General features: G+C 40.0%; 1 protein-coding gene across 1 annotated transcript; it reads right to left on the bottom strand.

The window, feature by feature from the left end:
• Positions 1-800: 800 nt before the first annotated feature.
• INSL6 (insulin like 6) lies at positions 801-14,386 on the bottom strand. Its single transcript, XM_030294284.1, has 2 exons — positions 14,104-14,386; positions 801-1,159 (listed from the first exon to the last, which is right to left on the bottom strand). The coding sequence occupies exons 1-2, from the start codon at positions 14,384-14,386 to the stop codon at positions 801-803; spliced, it is 642 nt and encodes a 213-aa protein (XP_030150144.1).
• Positions 14,387-17,943: the final 3,557 nt, after the last annotated feature.

The raw sequence follows: 17,943 nt of genomic DNA, 5'->3' as shown, positions 1-17,943 counted from the left end.
ACCAGTGGTTCTTGACCTTTAACCGACATCAGAATGAGCTGGAGGGCCTGTAACAATGCAGGTTGCTGTGCCCCACACGCAGAGTTTCTGATTCAGTAGTTCTGGGGTGGGATTTGAGACCTGCATTTCTAACAGGTTCCCAGGGGATGCTAACACTGCCGACTAGGTCAGCACTCTATTCTGACCAAGCCAAAAGGGAGTATCACATTATATCAGTACCTTCACAGCAAAGACATAGTATCCTGGAGAGATTTGTGTAATCTCGAGACATTCGCTGAACTCTCTTTAAGTCCTCAATAGAAACTTTCTGACCAATTGCTATAATAAAACTCAAGGAATTAAAAGTGTACCTACTATTGCAGTATAAGAGCTCCTACTAGGAGTGGTAGTTGGTTAGTTATTTTTAACGTGGTCGGACAGATGTACTGGCATACTGGAGTGAGCCTAATGGTCATGGGCGTCAGTCTGTATGTCATACAGATGGAATGCGGAACATTCCATAAGCCATTTAAATGCAGCCTGAGAGAGTTTCAAGCACAATGACAAGCATGAACAGATAATTCTTAAGGTGTCTACATGGATCATGCCACCGCCAGTAAGATCTTCTTCAAATATGAAAATATATGAAAAATAGGGGTTACCAAAGAAAATACCAAGATTCCTATTAACACAGAAAGTATTATTAAGTGCCCGCAAGTACATTCAGATGGTATTCACAGCAAAGAACCTACAAGGACAATGACCAAAAATAAAGTAAAATAAATATATTAAGCTTTTATTGAGTATCATTCCTATGATGGTTAGTATATTTCAGTCACAACTGATGGTGCATGTTTCTGTAAGTTTTTATAATCAATATATGGAAAGCATGCAATGCTGAGTTCTTCTTTGGTGCATCCTTTAAGACAACACTTTTCTGAGTATCCCCTGCGCTTTCTTTGGGGATGGTTCCCCCAAAACACACTGCTTAAGGTTTTAATTTTGTTTCTGTTTATCTTCTGAAATTCTAAGATTTCATGAATATATTGATTGGTATCTTGTGATGAGGACAATTCTCTTATCTTATCTGGTGGCAAGTTGACCCTTTTATATCTGTACTTAGGCAGTGACGACATCTCCAAACTGTTTATTGCTTCTTCCTCAGAGGCAGAAGTAGAAACTGTTAAGAGACAAGAAGAAAATCCTACCTTGTTAAAAATCTTCCTTTAGCTGAAAAAATTAATAACACTAGAATACTAAAGTCTGCTAATTATTAAAAAGAATCACATTTTTAAATAATGGTTTTCGAAAGCAATATATATATTTCAACTAAAACAGCTGTAGGTAGTATTTTCCTACAAAAAAGCTTAGAAACCTTTACACGTTTTTTATGCAAAAACATTTTTTATTGAGATATCAGTCACATGTAAAGTCACATATAAATTCAGTATTTTGAAGCATACAATTCAGTGGTTTTTAGTGTATTCACAAGGTTATGCAACCATCGCCACTGTCTAATTCCAGAACATTTGTATCACTCTAAAAAGAAGCCCCATACCCATTAGCAGTCACCATTTCCTTCTTCCTCCAGCCCCTGACAATCACTAATCTACTCTTCGTTTCTAAGGATTTGCCTATTTTGGAAATGAAATCATACCACATGTGGCCATTTATGTCTGATTTCTTTCACTGAGCAAAATGTTTTCAAGGTTTATCCCTGTTGCAGCATGTATCAGCATTCTATTTCTTTTATGACTGAATAGTTTTCCATTGTATGGATATACCACATTTTGTTGATCCATTTATCAGTTGATGGACATTTGGGTTGTTTCCACCTTTTGGCTATTATGAATACTGCTGCTATGAATATTCACATATAAGATTTTGTTTCAATGTATGTCTGTAATTCTCTTGGGTGTATACCTAGTAGTACAACTGCTCGATCATACAGTAAATTTGTTTAACTTTCTGAGAAACCACCGAACTGTTTTCACAGTGTCTACACTATTTTACAGAGCTACCATTGATATACTAGGGTTCCAATTGTTCCACACCCTCATCAACATTTGGCATTTTCCATTTTTGATTATAGTCATCCTAGTGAGATGTGAGGTGGTGCCTGCTGTTGCTTTGATTTGCATTTACCTAATGACTAATGATGTTGAGCATCTTGTCATGTGCTTATTGTATATCCTTTGTGTAGAAATGTCTATTTAAACTCTTCGCCCATTTTTAACTTGGGTTACAGTAATCTCCTCTTATCAGCAATTTCTCTTTCCCTGGTTTCAGTTACCTGTAGTCAACTGTGGTCTGGAAGCAGATGACCCTCCTTCTGACAGAGCATCAAAAGGTCAGTAGTAGCCTGATGCTACATCACAATGCCTACATCATTTACCTTGCTTCATCTCAGCACACAGGCATTTTACCATCTCACATCATCACAAGAAGGGTAAGGACAGATAACACATTTTGAGAGAGACCACATTCACATAACTTTTATTACAGTATATTGTTTTATGTTATATTTTATTATTATTAAATTCTTACTGTGCCTTATTTATAAATTAAACTTTATTGTAGGTATGTATGTATAGGAAAAAACAGCATATATAGAGTTTGGTACTATCCTTGGTTCCGATAGCCACTGGGGGTCTTGGAGTATATCCCCTGCAGATAAGGTGGGATTGCTGTATTTGTCTTTTTATGCACATCTTGTAACAAAGGGGCTAGTGGAAGCCATTTTGGTCTTTGTTGAAATACAAGGAAATGAAGAAGTGGTGATATGCTCAATGAACTGATTGCTATTATACTGCTCTTAACTCAGTATTATTGGAAAAAATCACAATAACTCCAGAAGGTAATTATTTGGAGTCTTGTTGGATTTCCATCATTGCCCTTGCCTATCTACTATCCCTTCTAGAAGGATATATTTGCCTATAATCACTGCTGTGGAGCCAGCCCTTAGACGGTCATGTTCTGAACTACATGACTCTACCCTATAGCCACAGTTTAACAGACTGGAGATTGTTAGTACCTGACCCCAAAGAAACCAATCAACTATGGTGGCCAACAATCCATGCCATGTGAAAACATGAGTTGGCCCAATCAATTTCCTCTCTGTGAACTTACAACTAAGAAATAATGAGAAAAAGATTAGTGAGAACCCAAACTGAAAGGGGACTGTGAAGCTTGTCATGACAAGCTAAAGCCAAAAAGGAACATAAATACTAGAGGAGAAAAGATTCAGAGAGAGAAAAAGAGAGAAAGTGGTTTTTGAAGTTGATGCATTCCTTAGGCTTTCCAGAACCTTTCCAAGTCCTTTCCTACCTCTTGTTTCTATAATAACTATATCCCCTATCATTTTTTCTTAAGGTTATTTAGATAAGTTATAGTTAGAGTCCTATTAGAACACCTTTTACTAACTTTATATATGTATATATGCATGTATTTATTTTTAAAATAGGCTCCACACCCAACATGGGGCTTGAACTCACTACCCTGAGATTACCAGTTGCATGCTCTACCAACTGAGCCACGCAGGTGCCCCACTAACTTTGTATTTAAAATGCTGAAGCTGAATTGTGGAACATTTAAACTTTAGGATAGATATTAAAGATACTGAATAGTAAGTCATCTAAGACAGATAAATACGTGATTGATTAAAATGGGTCATAATTAACAGAGTACACTGAAGGGAGAAAGTAAATTAGGTTGTCTAGGCACATTGAAGGAAGAGCTTCCTGTTGGGATGTGCCAGGTTCTGTCACTCAAAGAGTAAAGAAAAAACAAGAAGAAGGAAACTCTTTCATGAGTAAAGGCAGCTAAAGACTAGTCAATGAACTACATGTCAAATTGGGGAGGGAATTTAAGGAGAAACAAGCTGTACTCACCAGAAAGCAAGAAAGGTTAACATGAGCATTCAGATAAATGGATTTGAAAAAAGAGTAACAGAGGGGGCCCAAATAGTGAAAAGGTAAGAAATCAGTGAAATACAAAACCCAAACACTGTGTTTAGAAACCCAAAACGGGTTCTTTAAAAGGATTAATAGATACAACTCTAGCCAGACTAATCAAGAAAAAAGAGTTGAAACGGACAACAAAAAAGAACAATAGTTGTGTTTTTTAAATAAGTGAATATGAGGAATGCTTATACATTTAAAAATCAAGATGAAATGGATGAATCACGAGAAAAATATGAGATGCCTTAACTGGCACAGAAAACTTAGAAAGACAGACATGGGTGGTTTTAGAAGTAGGTTCTACCTGCTTTTCAGGAACAGTAAATTCTAATCATATACAGGTTGTTCCAGGAAAAGAGGAAAAAGGCAAAACCTGGCCAGCATCTTTTGTGAACCTAGTGTATGCTTTATTCCAAAACTGGATAAGAGCAACACGATTTAAAAAACAACAGCACATGAGCCTATTTACTTATAAATGTTTATGTGGAAGTCCTAAATGAGATATTAGTTAACTGAATCCATACACATATTTTACAAACATATTAAGAAAGTGTTTATTCCAGAAATTCAAAGATAGGTCAATACCCTAAAAATCTATCAATGCAATTTACCAAATTACTAAGCCCCCTACTCACTCTCAGTTGGGTTTGCTCTCTACTTAAAAGAAAAGGAAAGCAATCATAAGAGACTTGCATTTGGTTCCTTCACCATTTTTTTTTTACTCACCTTTACAGCCTGTACCCATACATTCTGCCTTCCTACTGGTTTACACAGGTGAGCTATGCACTCTAAAGCCAGTTCCTCCATTTATGGACTGGATCTCATCTCCTCTCACCACTCCAGCAATGCTGTTCTATATCCTTCATCATTAATGCTTCATGCCTATTGAATATGCCTATAAGCACACAAAATGTTATTTCTCCCACTTAAAAAAAGCCAAAACCATGTCTCCTGGCCTTGCTTACCTTGCCAGTTACCATGGCAAAACTCCTTCATAGTGTTCTATTATTTGTTCATTCCTTTTCTCTCATTCTGCCTTAAACCCTCTCTAATCAGGCTTTTCCTGCATTGCTGCACCAAACTTCTCTTTTGAGGGTCACAAATGATCTCTCTGTTGCTAAATTCAACAGCCAATTCTCATCTGACTTTCTTCACTTGGTTTCCAGGACACCACCTTCTCTCTTCTTCCCACCTATTTGTTCCTTTTCTGTCTCCTTTGCAAATATTTCCTCTTCAGCTTTTTAATCTTGATCCCCTAGGGCTCAGTCCTTGGTACTCTTTTCTATTTACACCTCTTCTCTTGGTGATCTCATCCAATCTTATGGCTCTAAAAATCATCTATGTACCTATGATTCCTAAATTCCTATCTTCAAGTAAGATTTTTTCCAACCCCCAGATTCTTATGTCCTACTTCCTTCCTACTCACTGTCTCCACTTCAGTGTCTCAAAGTCAACATGCACCAAACTGAACTACTGATAGTCTTCTAGACCTGTTCCACGTGAGGCCTTTATTATCTCAGTTGATAGAAACCCTATGCTTCCAGGTGTTCAGAGCAAAAATTCTGGGATCATATTTCAAAAAAAATTATTGGGGGCCCCGGGGTGGCTTAGTAAGTTAAGCGTCCTACTCTTGATTTTTGGCTCAGGTCGTGATCTCATGGTTCTTGGGATCGAACGCCATGTTGGGCTCTGTTTGACAGCATGGAGTCTGCTTGGGATCCTGTCTCCTCTGTCTCTGTCCCTCCCCTGGTGTCTGTCTGTCTCTCTATCAAAATAAATAAATAAACATTTAACAAATTATATTGGAATCATTCTTGAATTCTCTTTTTTCTCATAGTTTACATAGAATCTGCTCAAGTATATCTGGAATGAAACAACTTCCAGTACCTCCACGGCTACCATCTCATCCAGCAGCTATCGTCTCTAATACCGCACCCTGCAAAGCAGGGCTCTGCTTCTAATCCTGCCTCCCTACAACCTCTCCTCAACACAGTAGCCAGAGTAATCCCTTTAAAATGCCAATTAATGTCATTCTTCTGCTTGAAAGTCTTTACTCAGAGTAAAGCCAAAATCCTTAAGATTGGTCTAAACAATTGCCCTAGGCCTGCCCAGTACCTCTCCCTCTGCTCTAGCCACACTAGCCTTGCTGTTCCCTGCATAAACGGGGCAGAGATGTATTTACTCTGCTCTTTCCTCTGCCTAAACACCCTTTCCCCAGCTGTCTGCTTGCCTGATATCTTTTACCTCCTCCTTTCTCAAACCTCACCTTTTCAATGAGCCCTGACATGACTACACTATTTAATCCTATAACCCACCCTCCAGCTGCCCTCACTCCTGATCTCCCTTATTATCCTCCTTCACTCTTTATTTTTCTATAGCTCTTATTACCTCTGAATATTTACTCATTTATTATGTTCACTTCCTACACAAGCTCCATGAGGCCAGACATCTTTGCTTTGTTCACTTATACATCCCAAGTGCCTGGCACTTAGCAGGTACCCAAGTAGTATTTGGTGAATTAATTAGTAAAAGAAAAATCATATTAATATGCAAAATGATGTCCCCCAAAAGGCCTTAAAAAAGTTCAGCCCTACTTTTAATGATTAAAAAAATAGCAACTCCTTTATCTTGGTGGAGATTATATAACATAAACCTATAAACATTATACCTAATGGAGATATTTAAATGCATTCCCCTTTAAAATTGGGAACATGACAAGACATCACACTATTACTACTACTTAACAGCACTACAGGACCTGGCTAATGCTAGAAGGAAAAAAAAAAAAAGACTGGTGTAAGGTTTAGAAAGGAAGTGACAAAACTATCATTTGTAATTGATAGAATCATCTATAGAAACAAACTCTTAGAACTATGAAGATAGTTCTGCATAATTACTGAATAAAGATCAACCTGTAAAAATCCTTTGCATTTTTCTAACCAAAAATCACTCACAAAAATACAATTAGCAAGTATTAAGGAGTATACAATACAGAAAGTCTCTCCTGAGAAAACTTTAAAATTCTAATGATAGAATATGAAAATATTCCACACTTACTTTAAAAACTTTTTTTGTGTGTTTATTTTTGAAAGAGAGAAAGAGAGACAGAGCGTGAGTGGGGGAGGGGCAGAGAAAGAGGGAGACACAGAATCCGAAGCAGGCTCCAGGCTCCAAGCTGTCAGCACAGAGCCCGATGTGGGGCTTGAGCCCACAAGCCTTGAGATTATGACCTGAGCTGGAGTCAGATGCTCAACAGACTGAGCCACCCAGGCACCCCATGCTTACTTTATTTTAAAAAGATATAAATCTTCTTCAAATTAATCTATATATTCTATGTATCTCAATTAAAATTACACATGGATTTTAATTTTATTTTTTTATTAGACTATGCTCACCACAAGTATAGCTACCATATAGCACCATACAATGCTGTTACAATGTCATTGACTGTATTTCCTAGGCTGTACCTTTTATTCCCATGACTTAGTCATTCCAAAACGGGGAGCTTGTATCTCCCACTCCCCTTTACTGATTTTGCCCATTCTCTCCACATCCTTTTCCTCTGGCAACCATCAGTTTCTTCTCTGCATTTATAGGTCTGATTCTATTTTTGTTTATTCATTTGTTTATTCATTGATTCATTTGTGTATTCATTTTGTTTATTCATGTTCACTGGAATCATGTGGTATTTGTCTTTCTCAGTCTGACTTATCTCACTTAGCATAATACCCTCCAGGTCTATCTATGTTGTCACAAATAGCAAGATCTCATCCTTTTTATGGTTACATAATATTTGTGTGTGTGTGTGTGTGTGTGTGTGTATGTGTGCGTGTGTGTGTGTATACCACTTTTTCTTTGTCCACTCATCTATCAGTAGACACTTGGGTTGTTTCCATTTCTTGGTTATTGTAAATAATGCTACAATAAACATAAGGGCACATATAACTTTTTGAACTAGTGTTTTTTGGTTTTTTTGGGTAAATACCCATAAGTGAAATTACTGAATCATACAGTATTTCTATTTTTAATTTTGAGGAACTCCATACTGTTTTTCACAGTGGTTATACCAATTTACATTCCCACCAACAGTGCAGAAGAGTTCCTTTTTCTTTACATCCTTACCAACACTTGTTATTTCTTGTCTTTTTGTGTTTTTTTAAAGTTTATTTTTGAGAGAGAGAGCGGGGTGGGGCAGAGGAAGAGAGGGAGAGAGAGAATCCCAAGCAGGCTCTGTGCTGTCAGCATAGGGCCTGATGCAGGCTTGAGCCCACAAACCATGAGATCATGACCTGAGCCAAAATCAAGAGTCAGGCACTCAACCAACTGAGCCACCCACGCACCCCTCTTGTCTTTCTGATTTTAGCTATTCTGATAGGTGTGAGATGACATCTCATTGTGGTTTTGATTTGCATTTCCCTGATGATTAGTGATGTTGAGCATCTTCTAATGTGTCTGTTGGCCATATGTCTTCTTTGGGAAAATATCTATTCAGGTCCTCTGGCCATTTTTAAATTGTTTATTTTTTGGTGTTGGGTTGTCTAAGTTCTTTCTATTTTTTGACTATCAACCCCTTATCAGATATATCATTTGCAAATATCTTCTCTCATTAAGTAGGTTGCCATTTTGTTTTGTTGATGATTTCCTTTGCTGTGCAAAAGTTTTTATTTTGGTGAAGTCCCAATAGTTTATTTTTGCTTTTGCAAAAATATTTTGCTTGCCTTAGTAGACAGATCTAGAAAAATGTTCCTCTGGCTGATATTAAAGAAATTACTGCCTGTTCTCTTCTAGGAGTTTTAAGGTTTTAGGTCTCACATTTAGGTCTTTAATCCATTTAGAATATATTTTTGTGTATGGTCCAGTTTCATTCTTTTGCAGGTAGCTGTCTAGTTTTCCCAGCACAATTTACTGAAGAGACTATCTTTTCCCCATTGTATATCTTTCTTCCTTTCTCATAGATTGACCATATAGGTATGGGTTTATTTCTGGGCTTTCTAGCTTGTTTTTATATTGATCTATGTGTCTATTTTTCTGCCATTCTGTTTTGAAACCATACTGTTTTGATTACTATAGTTTTGTAGTATATTTTGAAACCTGGAATTGTAATTCCTCCTGCTTTATTCTTCTTTCTCAAGGCTGCTTTGGCTATTTTTTTTTTGTGGTTCCATAAAAATTTTAGTGTTATTTGTTCTAGTTCTGTGAAAAATGCTGTTGATATTTTGATAGGAATTGCACTGAATCTATAGATTGCTTTGGGGAGTATGTACATTTAAAAAATATTAATTCTTCCAATCCATGAGCATGGAATATCTCTCCATTTGTTTGTGTCATCTTCAATTTCTTTCATCAACGTTTTTATAATTTTCAGAACGTAGGCCTTTCACCTCCTTGGTTCAGTTTATTACAAGATATTTTATTCCTTTTGGTGCAAAACTAAATGGGGTTGTTTTCTTAATTTCTCTTTCTGCTACTTCATTATTAGTGCATAGAGACAGTACCAATTCTGTACATTAATTTTGTACCCTGCAACATTACTGAATTTATTTATTACTTCTAATAGTTTTTTTGGTGGTGTCTTTAGAGTTTTCTATGTATGGTATCATGTCATCTGCAAATAGTGACAGTTTATCTTCTTCCTTACTAATATGGATGGCTCTTATTTCTTTTTCTTGTCTGATTTCTGTGGCTAGGACTTCCAGTGCTATTTTGAATTAAAGTGGTGAGAGTGGGCATCCATTTCTTATTCCTGATGTTAGAGGAAAGTCTCTCAGTTTTTCGCAATTGACTCTGAAGTTAGCTCTGGGTTTTTCATACATGGCCTTTACTATGTTGAGGTATGTTCCCTCTAAATCCATATTGTTGAGAGTTTTTATCATAAACGGATGTTGAATTTTGTCAAAATATTTTTCTGCATCTGTTGAGATGATCACAATTTTTATCCTTCATTTTATTCATGTATCATGTTGAATGATTTGCAAATACCGAATCATCTTTGAATTCCCAGAATAAATCTCATTTGATTGTGGTGGGTGATCCTTTTAAGTATTGTTGAATATGGTTTGCTAATATTTTGTTGAGGCAGACAGATTTTTTTTTAATGCTTATTTATTTTTTTAGGGGGTGGGGCAGAGGATCCAAAGAAGGCTCTGTGCTGACAGCAGAGAACCCCATGTGGGACTCGAACTCACAAACTGCGAGATCATAACGTGAGCTGAGACCTTATGCTTAACTGAGCAACCAGGCACTCCTTGGAAGATGGATTTTTAAAAAAAATTCAGTACACTTACTCTTAAATATATAGGGAAGAATAAACGTCGAGAATTAGCTTAGTGAATCTTAAGAGAAAAAAAACAACAACATTGGAGATGTGCCCTCCTATAAATGACATCCTACAGAGTCATATCATTAAAAACAGTATAGTAATTGTACGAGGTCAAACAAAAAGACCAATTAAATAGACTAGGAAAACTCGGGCAAACAATAAACAATAAAGGTGAGTCTAGAAGTCAATGGGAAAAAAATTATTATATAGTAGATAGTGTTCAGAAAACTAGCTGCTTTTGTAGAGCAAAATAAGACTTCTTGAAAAAACTAAGATAGTAATCCTAGCCATAACAGACACAGTGGTCTCCAGAAGAATTAAGAACCTAATGTGAAAAGTAAATCTATAAAGTTGGACACTTAACTGACTGAGCTACCCAAGCGCCCCCCAAAAAGTTTTTTTGATATCAGTGCACCAAACTATCTTTCTCTATGTCAGAGTCAAATATATCATCAGAAGATTAAAATTGTTGGTAACTGACTTGATCTAACATAGAAATGTGTCCTGCTAGTACAAGTTAAAGTTAATCAACTTTTCAAGCCACATTCAAATGCAAAAGAAATGGCATAATTATACATTCTCTATTGGGAACACATACCTCTCTACAACTTATAATTATTCACTGGAAATTAATAGGATAGATTGTCATCTTTCCTTATAGATTAATAATTTTTAAAAATTTGGCACAAATTCAAAACAGATATATAATTTTCACTCGTGGAATTTGAGAAACTTAACAGATGAACATAGGGGAAGGGAAGGAAAAATAAGATAAAAACAGAGAGGGAGGCAAATCATAAGACACTCTTAAATATAGAGAACAAACTGAGGGTTGATGGGGGTGGGGGTGGGGGTGGGTTAAATGGGTGACGGGCACTAAGGAGGGCACTTTTTGGAATGAGCACTGGGTGTCATATGTAAGAGATGAATCATTGGGTTCTACGCCTGAAGCCAGGACTATACTGTATGTTAACTAATTTGCAAATTAAAAAAGTGAACCTGACGCAAATTCGTATTGATAACTTAAATCCATTTTTCATTCTCCCACACATTTTAAAACAACTGTAGCTTTATTGCCACATGACATTTCCACTTCAGAAAACTGTCCTTTACATAGTTCCCACAATAACATGTTTCCATGGACATGACAGTTCTAAAATGTTGTAAGATACATTTTTATTTCCAGGGTGCCTGGGTGGCTCAGTCATTTAAGCATCTAACTTCAGTTCAGGTCATGATCTCACAGTTCGTGGGTTGGAGCCCCGCCTCAGGCTCTGTGCTCACAGCTTGGAGCCTGGAGCCTGCTTGGGATTCTGTGTCTCCCTCGCTGTCTGCCCCACCCCCACTTGCACTATGACTCTCTCTCAAAAATAAATAAACATTAAAAAAATTTTTAAAAAGAAGATACATTTTTATTTCCTACAAATCTTGTTCCACTGAAGCTCCCTCCTCATTGAATTACTGGCATTTATTCCTCCAGGGAAGTGTGAATAATACCTGAAACAAAGGGGTCATTAATCAGCTCTGAGTTTTAAAGTTACTCTGAAAAAATTTAATAGCCTTGGGGCGCCTGGGTGGCCTCAGTCGGTTGAGCATCCAACTTCGGCTCAGGTCATGATCTCGGGGTTTGTGGGTTCGAGCCCCACGACGGGCTCTGGGCTGACAGCTCGGAGCCTGGAGCCTGCTTCGGATTCTGTGTCTCCCTCTCTCTCTCTGCCCCTCCACCGCTCAATTGTGTCTCTCAAAAATAAACATTAAAAACACTTAAATAAATAAATAAATAAATAAATAAATAAATAACCAACTCAAGCTTGGATGTCTGAACGTAAAATTTTGACTATAATATAGGTAGTGGGAGCATCAGGCATCTCTGGGAGTTTGCAAAAATGTAGACTGTCAGGACCTCCCCCAAGCCCCTCCTGAATGAGAACCTGTATGTTCACAGTTTTTGTTCCCCAGGTGAATCATATGCATGTTAAAGTGTGAGAATCACTGAATCAGAGTACAAGTGGAAGGCTGGGAAGAGACCCTTCTTCCATTATAAGAGCAAAATAAAGTGAGTTTACATTAGGTAGGTTTGGTGGTAGAAAATGATCAAGATTCAGTCTGATGGTTTCTGCTATTTCTTTCAAAGTTTTCATCCCCTTAGCAGCAATAGGAAGAATGGGATGAGTTCTGTTCATTCATTTATTAAATAAGAAGTTAACAAGCACCTATGATGTGGGAGGCAACTTAATTTGTTTCAGTCATCCACAGGAAGGTGTTTTTTTGGCATGATAGTCCGTTTCTTTCCTTAATTTCAGAAATCTTGCCTGTAGCAAAATTTGTCCAAATCAAATTAATTACTTTAAAGGCAATAATTTCAATGACACTGTGCTATCGACAGCCTATACATAAAGTGCATTTTTTTATTTTTTAAAAAAAAATTTTTTTTAACATTTATTTATTTTTGAGACAGAGGGAGACAGAGCATGAACGGGGGAGGGTCAGAGAGAGGGAGACACAGAATCTGAAACAGGCTCCAGGCTCTGAGCTGTCAGCACAGAGCCCCACGCGGGGTTCGAACTCACAGCCCTCACGGACCGCGAGATCATGACCTGAACTGAAGTCGGCCGCTTAACCGACTGAGCCACCCAGGTGCCCCGCAGTGCATTTTCTTTTAAAATGGCAAACCATGTTGGTACTAAAATGTACAACTACAGTTGGAGGAGAACAGTGAATCTGAAACAAGAATATTCTTCCTAAAGACTGTAAAAATATTAAGTATACATTCAGCATATATTAAGCACATACTATGTGCCAGGCCCTCTGCTAGGCATTTCAGATAAAAACATGCATGAAATAATCCCTGTAATATGGTATGGTATACAGGACTGGCCTTATGGGGATGAGACTCGTGCAGTCACACAGACCCAGTGCTTAGGAGAACTTTGCATTTTCCTTAATGCTCATTGTCGCAGTCTTGAACGTCTCAAAAATTTTATCTTGTAACTGAAGTGTACTTAAGTATGTGAACTTTTAAGTGAAGTCTGATGGGACAATGGACCGTGTATGTGAGCAGAGGAGATACAAAAAAAGGGGTGGGGGAAGCTTTTTATTTTAGTACCTTCAATGGCCCTTTCTTGCTTCTGAATAAGGCGCCCTGTATTTCTCTTCTGCACAGGGCTGGGCAGATTATGGGGCACGTCCTGATGATGGTTAGATAGATCTACTGTGTTAGACATTGTGGTAGATGGAAAATGGAGTAGCTATGAAAGAGTCAGTGATGACCTCACAGGGAAAATGAAACCTAAGAGTTTTTGAAAGACAAAGCTGAGTTTGCCAGGTGACAAGTGTACTCCAGAAAGTGAAAGCTAGAGAAGCAGCAGCATTCTTTTTTTTTTTTAATTTTTTTAAACGTTTATTTATTTTTGAGACAGAGAGAGACAGAGCATGAACGGGGGAGGGTCAGAGAGAGAGAGAGGGAGACACAGAATCTGAAACAGGCTCCAGGATCTGAGCGGTCAGCACAGAGCCCGACGCGGGGCTCGAACTCACAGACCGCGAGATCATGACCTGAGCCGAAGTCGGACGCTTAACCGACTGAGCCACCCAGGCGCCCCGAGAAGCAGCAGCATTCTTACATAAATGTATAGATTTATATGTGTATACTTATTTCCTCTAAGTTAAAAAAAAAAAAAAAAGCTTCATTGTCTGCTGGCAATACATTGGCTTATAAAATTTTTTATTTTTCTCGGGACTAGGCACAAATTCCATTACCCGAGGAAGCTCACCGCCTGGTAGAGCAGATTTGGGATAAAGAAATGTACAAGGGTGAACCACCACGCCTTTGGTTTATATTTTTACCTGGGTTTGTGCCTCTCGCCCAGGCTGGGAAAGTGGTTTGGGAGCTTTCCAACCGGTCGGGAATGAAGGTCTCAATCTTCTCGTTGGCCTGGGGAAACAGCTGGATCTTGGGGGTTTCCTCCTTCAAGAAGTGCCAGCTGACATTGCCACAGAGTTTTATTATTTCCTTCATGAGGTGCCTGCCGCACAGCCTCCTAGCTCTGCTGATGTCGCTCAGCTCACGGGAGAACCGAACTAACGGGAGCCCCAGCCACAGCAGACACAGGCAGAGGAGCCGCGGCATCCCGGGGCCCCAGCAGCCCGGTGCGCGGCGCGGTGTAACTGCCTCCCGGCCGCTCGGCTCCTCCCGGCACCTGCGCTCGTGCCCGCGCCCCCGCCCCCGCCCACCGGCGCCGCGCACGCGCACCCGGCCGGCTTCCGAGCGCGTGCGGACCTCGCGAGAACGCTGAGGTGCGAGGCGTGAGGTGCGAGGCGGCCGCCCTGCGTGGGCTCTCAGAGCCAGGTAGGTGGCGGGCTCTAGTTCTTAAAGTCCTTCATTCGTTTTTCTTGTCCTCCCCTGTAGAGAGACGCATCCGTGAGCCGTGGGGCGCCGGTTAACTGGTAAAATCAGAAAAGGCGTTGCTCCTTCTAGCGGAGTGCCTTTGCCGCCCTTTTGCCTGGTTGGTCCCGGGGCGTCGCTTCCTCAGAAACACGTTCTCTCGGCTCCCGGTTGGGGTGCACCTCGGTAGTTCGTTCACGTTTGTTCGTGCGCTTGTTTGATACCGTCTGCCCCCAAGCCCCCCAGCTGCGTGCGGGCATGTTTGCTTCCCCCTGTACCCCAGGGCCTGGCGCGGTGGGCGTCAGAGGTGTTGGCGCCTCCGGGCGCGCTGGAATGTGCGAGTGTGAGTTCCCCCAGCCCGATTCGGATTCCGAGCGGCCCGAGGAGAACCCCGCCCGCCCCTCCGGGAGGGCAGCTGGGATGCTAATGTGCCGCCGTCGCGAGAGATTACAGAGGATTGTCTGCTGCCAAATTGTAACAAGCCTGCGACGGGGACCCCCTACGGGGTTTGCCTTCTAAGAGTAACCAGTATTTTGCTAAAGTAGGAGCGGGGCGGCGGGGAAGGGCAGGCAGCGCGGTGGGTACCGGTCCTCGGTCATTTTGGAGAAGATTGGATTGGAGAAGTGCAGTGGCTCGGGAGGATGCAGTACCGGCCAGCAGGGGGCAGTCGGGGGCCGTGCGGGAGGAGGAGTGAGCGGCCCCGGGATGCCCGGGACCCGCGCAGATCCGCGCGCGCCGTCGGTGTAGACTCCCCGTCTCCCTCTCCTTTCTGCCGCCCGCCTCCGAGTCTTCATCTCCTTTCTCCTTTTTCCTTTCTCCCAGCGTTGCCCTGCTTCCCCTTGGCGTCAGGGGGCGCTGTTCAGTTAGCTGGACTCGGATTTTTTTTTTTTTTTTTTTTTTTTTTTAAAAGATCTAGGGGCGCCTGGGTGGCGCAGTCGGTTGAGCGTCCGACTTCAGCCAGGTCACGATCTCGCGGTCCGTGAGTTCGAGCCCCGCGTCAGGCTCTGGGCTGATGGCTCGGAGCCTGGAGCCTGTTTCCGATTCTGTGTCTCCCTCTCTCTCTGCCCCTCGCCCATTCATGCTCTGTCTCTCTCTGTCCCAAAAATAAATAAACGTTGAAAAAAAAAATTAAAAAAAAAAAAAAAGATCTATGTGATTTGATTAGCACAATGTCATCACCTTCCTGGAAACACAGCGAATGTCCAAACTGTAGTGGGCCGTGAGCCCTGCGAGAACGGAAGACATTCATTAGACTGAGAGGAAGGTTTAAAGCACACAAAAAAGCCTCTCAAGCAATGTATGTCAGAACCTGGCCAATTTGGTTTATACCCCCATTCACTCTCTCTGCACTCTCTGTATCCGCGCCCTGCTTTGTGTTTCTCCATATGCGATTCATTGCAGACTGGCATACTATATATATTTTATTTCTCTACTTGTTTACTGTCTGTCTCCTCCTACCAGAACGTAAGCTCCGTGCAGGCAGGGATTTCTGTTTCATTTTCTTTGATATCCTCTGCCTTGAACAGTGTCTGGAACATACTACGTTCTCAATAATACATTAATGTTAATAATTATAACTGATAATATATATAGCAAATAATAAGTGAAATGTTAATAGCATTAACACTCGTATAATATTTAGTGGATTGATTAATGAATCCTAGAGAATTGACTACTTGTTCCTTTTATACCCTATTTATTTCTTACTTTTAGAGAGAGAGAGAGAGAGTGCATAGGGGCTAAAGAGAGAGACAGGAGGTGAGGGACACAGGGAGAGAGAGAGAATCACAGCTGAGCGGAAATCAATAGTTGGAGGCTCAACCGACTGAGCCCCCCCCCCCGGCACCCCTTTATACCCTGTTTCATAGTTATGTCATAATTATGGCTCTTTACTGCACTATGGTGAAATTTTCTTTTAATTATGTACTTATCTACTAGTTGTAAGGTCATTAAGAAGTAGAACCATTTTTGTCTCATATTTATTATCCAGTGCCTAGGAGAATACCTACTAAATAGACCCTTAATAAACATTTTTGGAATGAATGAACACATTCTTAACTACTAATGTTCGTTGTTGTTCTTTTATTTTTTTTATCTTTTTTACTTTTTATTATTTTATTTTATTATTATTTGTTTTAATTTACATCCAAGTTAGTTATCATATAGTGCAACAATGATTTCGGGAGTAGATTCCTTAATGCCCCTTACCCATTTAGCCCATCCTCCCTCCCACAACCCCTCCAGTAACCCTCTGTTTGTTCTCCCATGTTTAAGACTCTCTTATGTTCTGTCCCCCTCCCTGTTTTTATATTATTTTTGCTCCCCTTCCCTCATGTTCATCTTTTCTGTGTCTTAAAGTCCTCATACGAGTGAAGTCATATATTTGTACTTCTCTGACTAATTTCACTTAGCATAATACCCTCTAGTTCCACCTACATAGTTGCAAATGGCAAATTTATTCTTTTTGATTGCCAAGTAATACTCCATTGTATATATACACCATATCTTCTTTATCCACTCATCCATTGATGGACATTTGTGCTCTTTCAATTCTTTGGCTATTGTTGATAGCCCTGCTATAAACATCGGGGTGCATGTACCTCTTTGAAACAGCGCACCTGTATCCCTTGGATAAATACCTGATAGTGCAATTGCTGGGTCATAGAGTAGTTCTCTTTTTAATTTTTTGAACCTCCATACTGTTTTCCAGAGTGGCTGCACCAGTTTGCATTCCCACCAGCAGTGCAGAAGAGATCCTCTCTCTCCACATCCTTGCCAACATCTGTTGTTGCCTGAGTTGTTAATGTTAGCCACTCTGACAGGGGTGAGGGGGTATCTCATTGTGGTTTTGATTTGTATTTCCCGATGATGAGCGATGTCGAACATATTTTTTTATGTGTTGGTTGGCCATCTGGATGTCTTCTTTGGAGAAGTGTCTATTCATGTCTTTTGCCCATTTCTTCACTGGATTGTTTTTTGGGTGTTGAGTTTGATAAGTTGTTTATTGATTTTGGATGCTAACCCTTTATCTGATATGTCATTTGCAAATATCTTCTCCCATTCCATCGGTTGCCTTTTAGTTTTGCTGATTATTTCCTTTGCTGTGCAGAAATTTTTATTTTGATGAGGTCCCAATAGTTCATTTTTGCTTTTGTTTCCTTTGCCTCTGGAGATGTGTTGAGTAAGAAGTTGCTGCAGCCAGGATCAGTGAGGTTGTTGCCTGCTTTTTCCTCAAGGATTTTGACGGCTTTCTGTGTTAGGTTTAGGTCTTTCATCCATTTTGAGCTTATTTTTGTGTATGG

Source organism: Lynx canadensis, chromosome D4 (assembly GCF_007474595.2).
Source record: "Lynx canadensis isolate LIC74 chromosome D4, mLynCan4.pri.v2, whole genome shotgun sequence".
Taxonomy (NCBI): domain Eukaryota; kingdom Metazoa; phylum Chordata; class Mammalia; order Carnivora; family Felidae; genus Lynx; species Lynx canadensis.
This window is presented reverse-complemented; position numbering and strand designations above follow the sequence as displayed.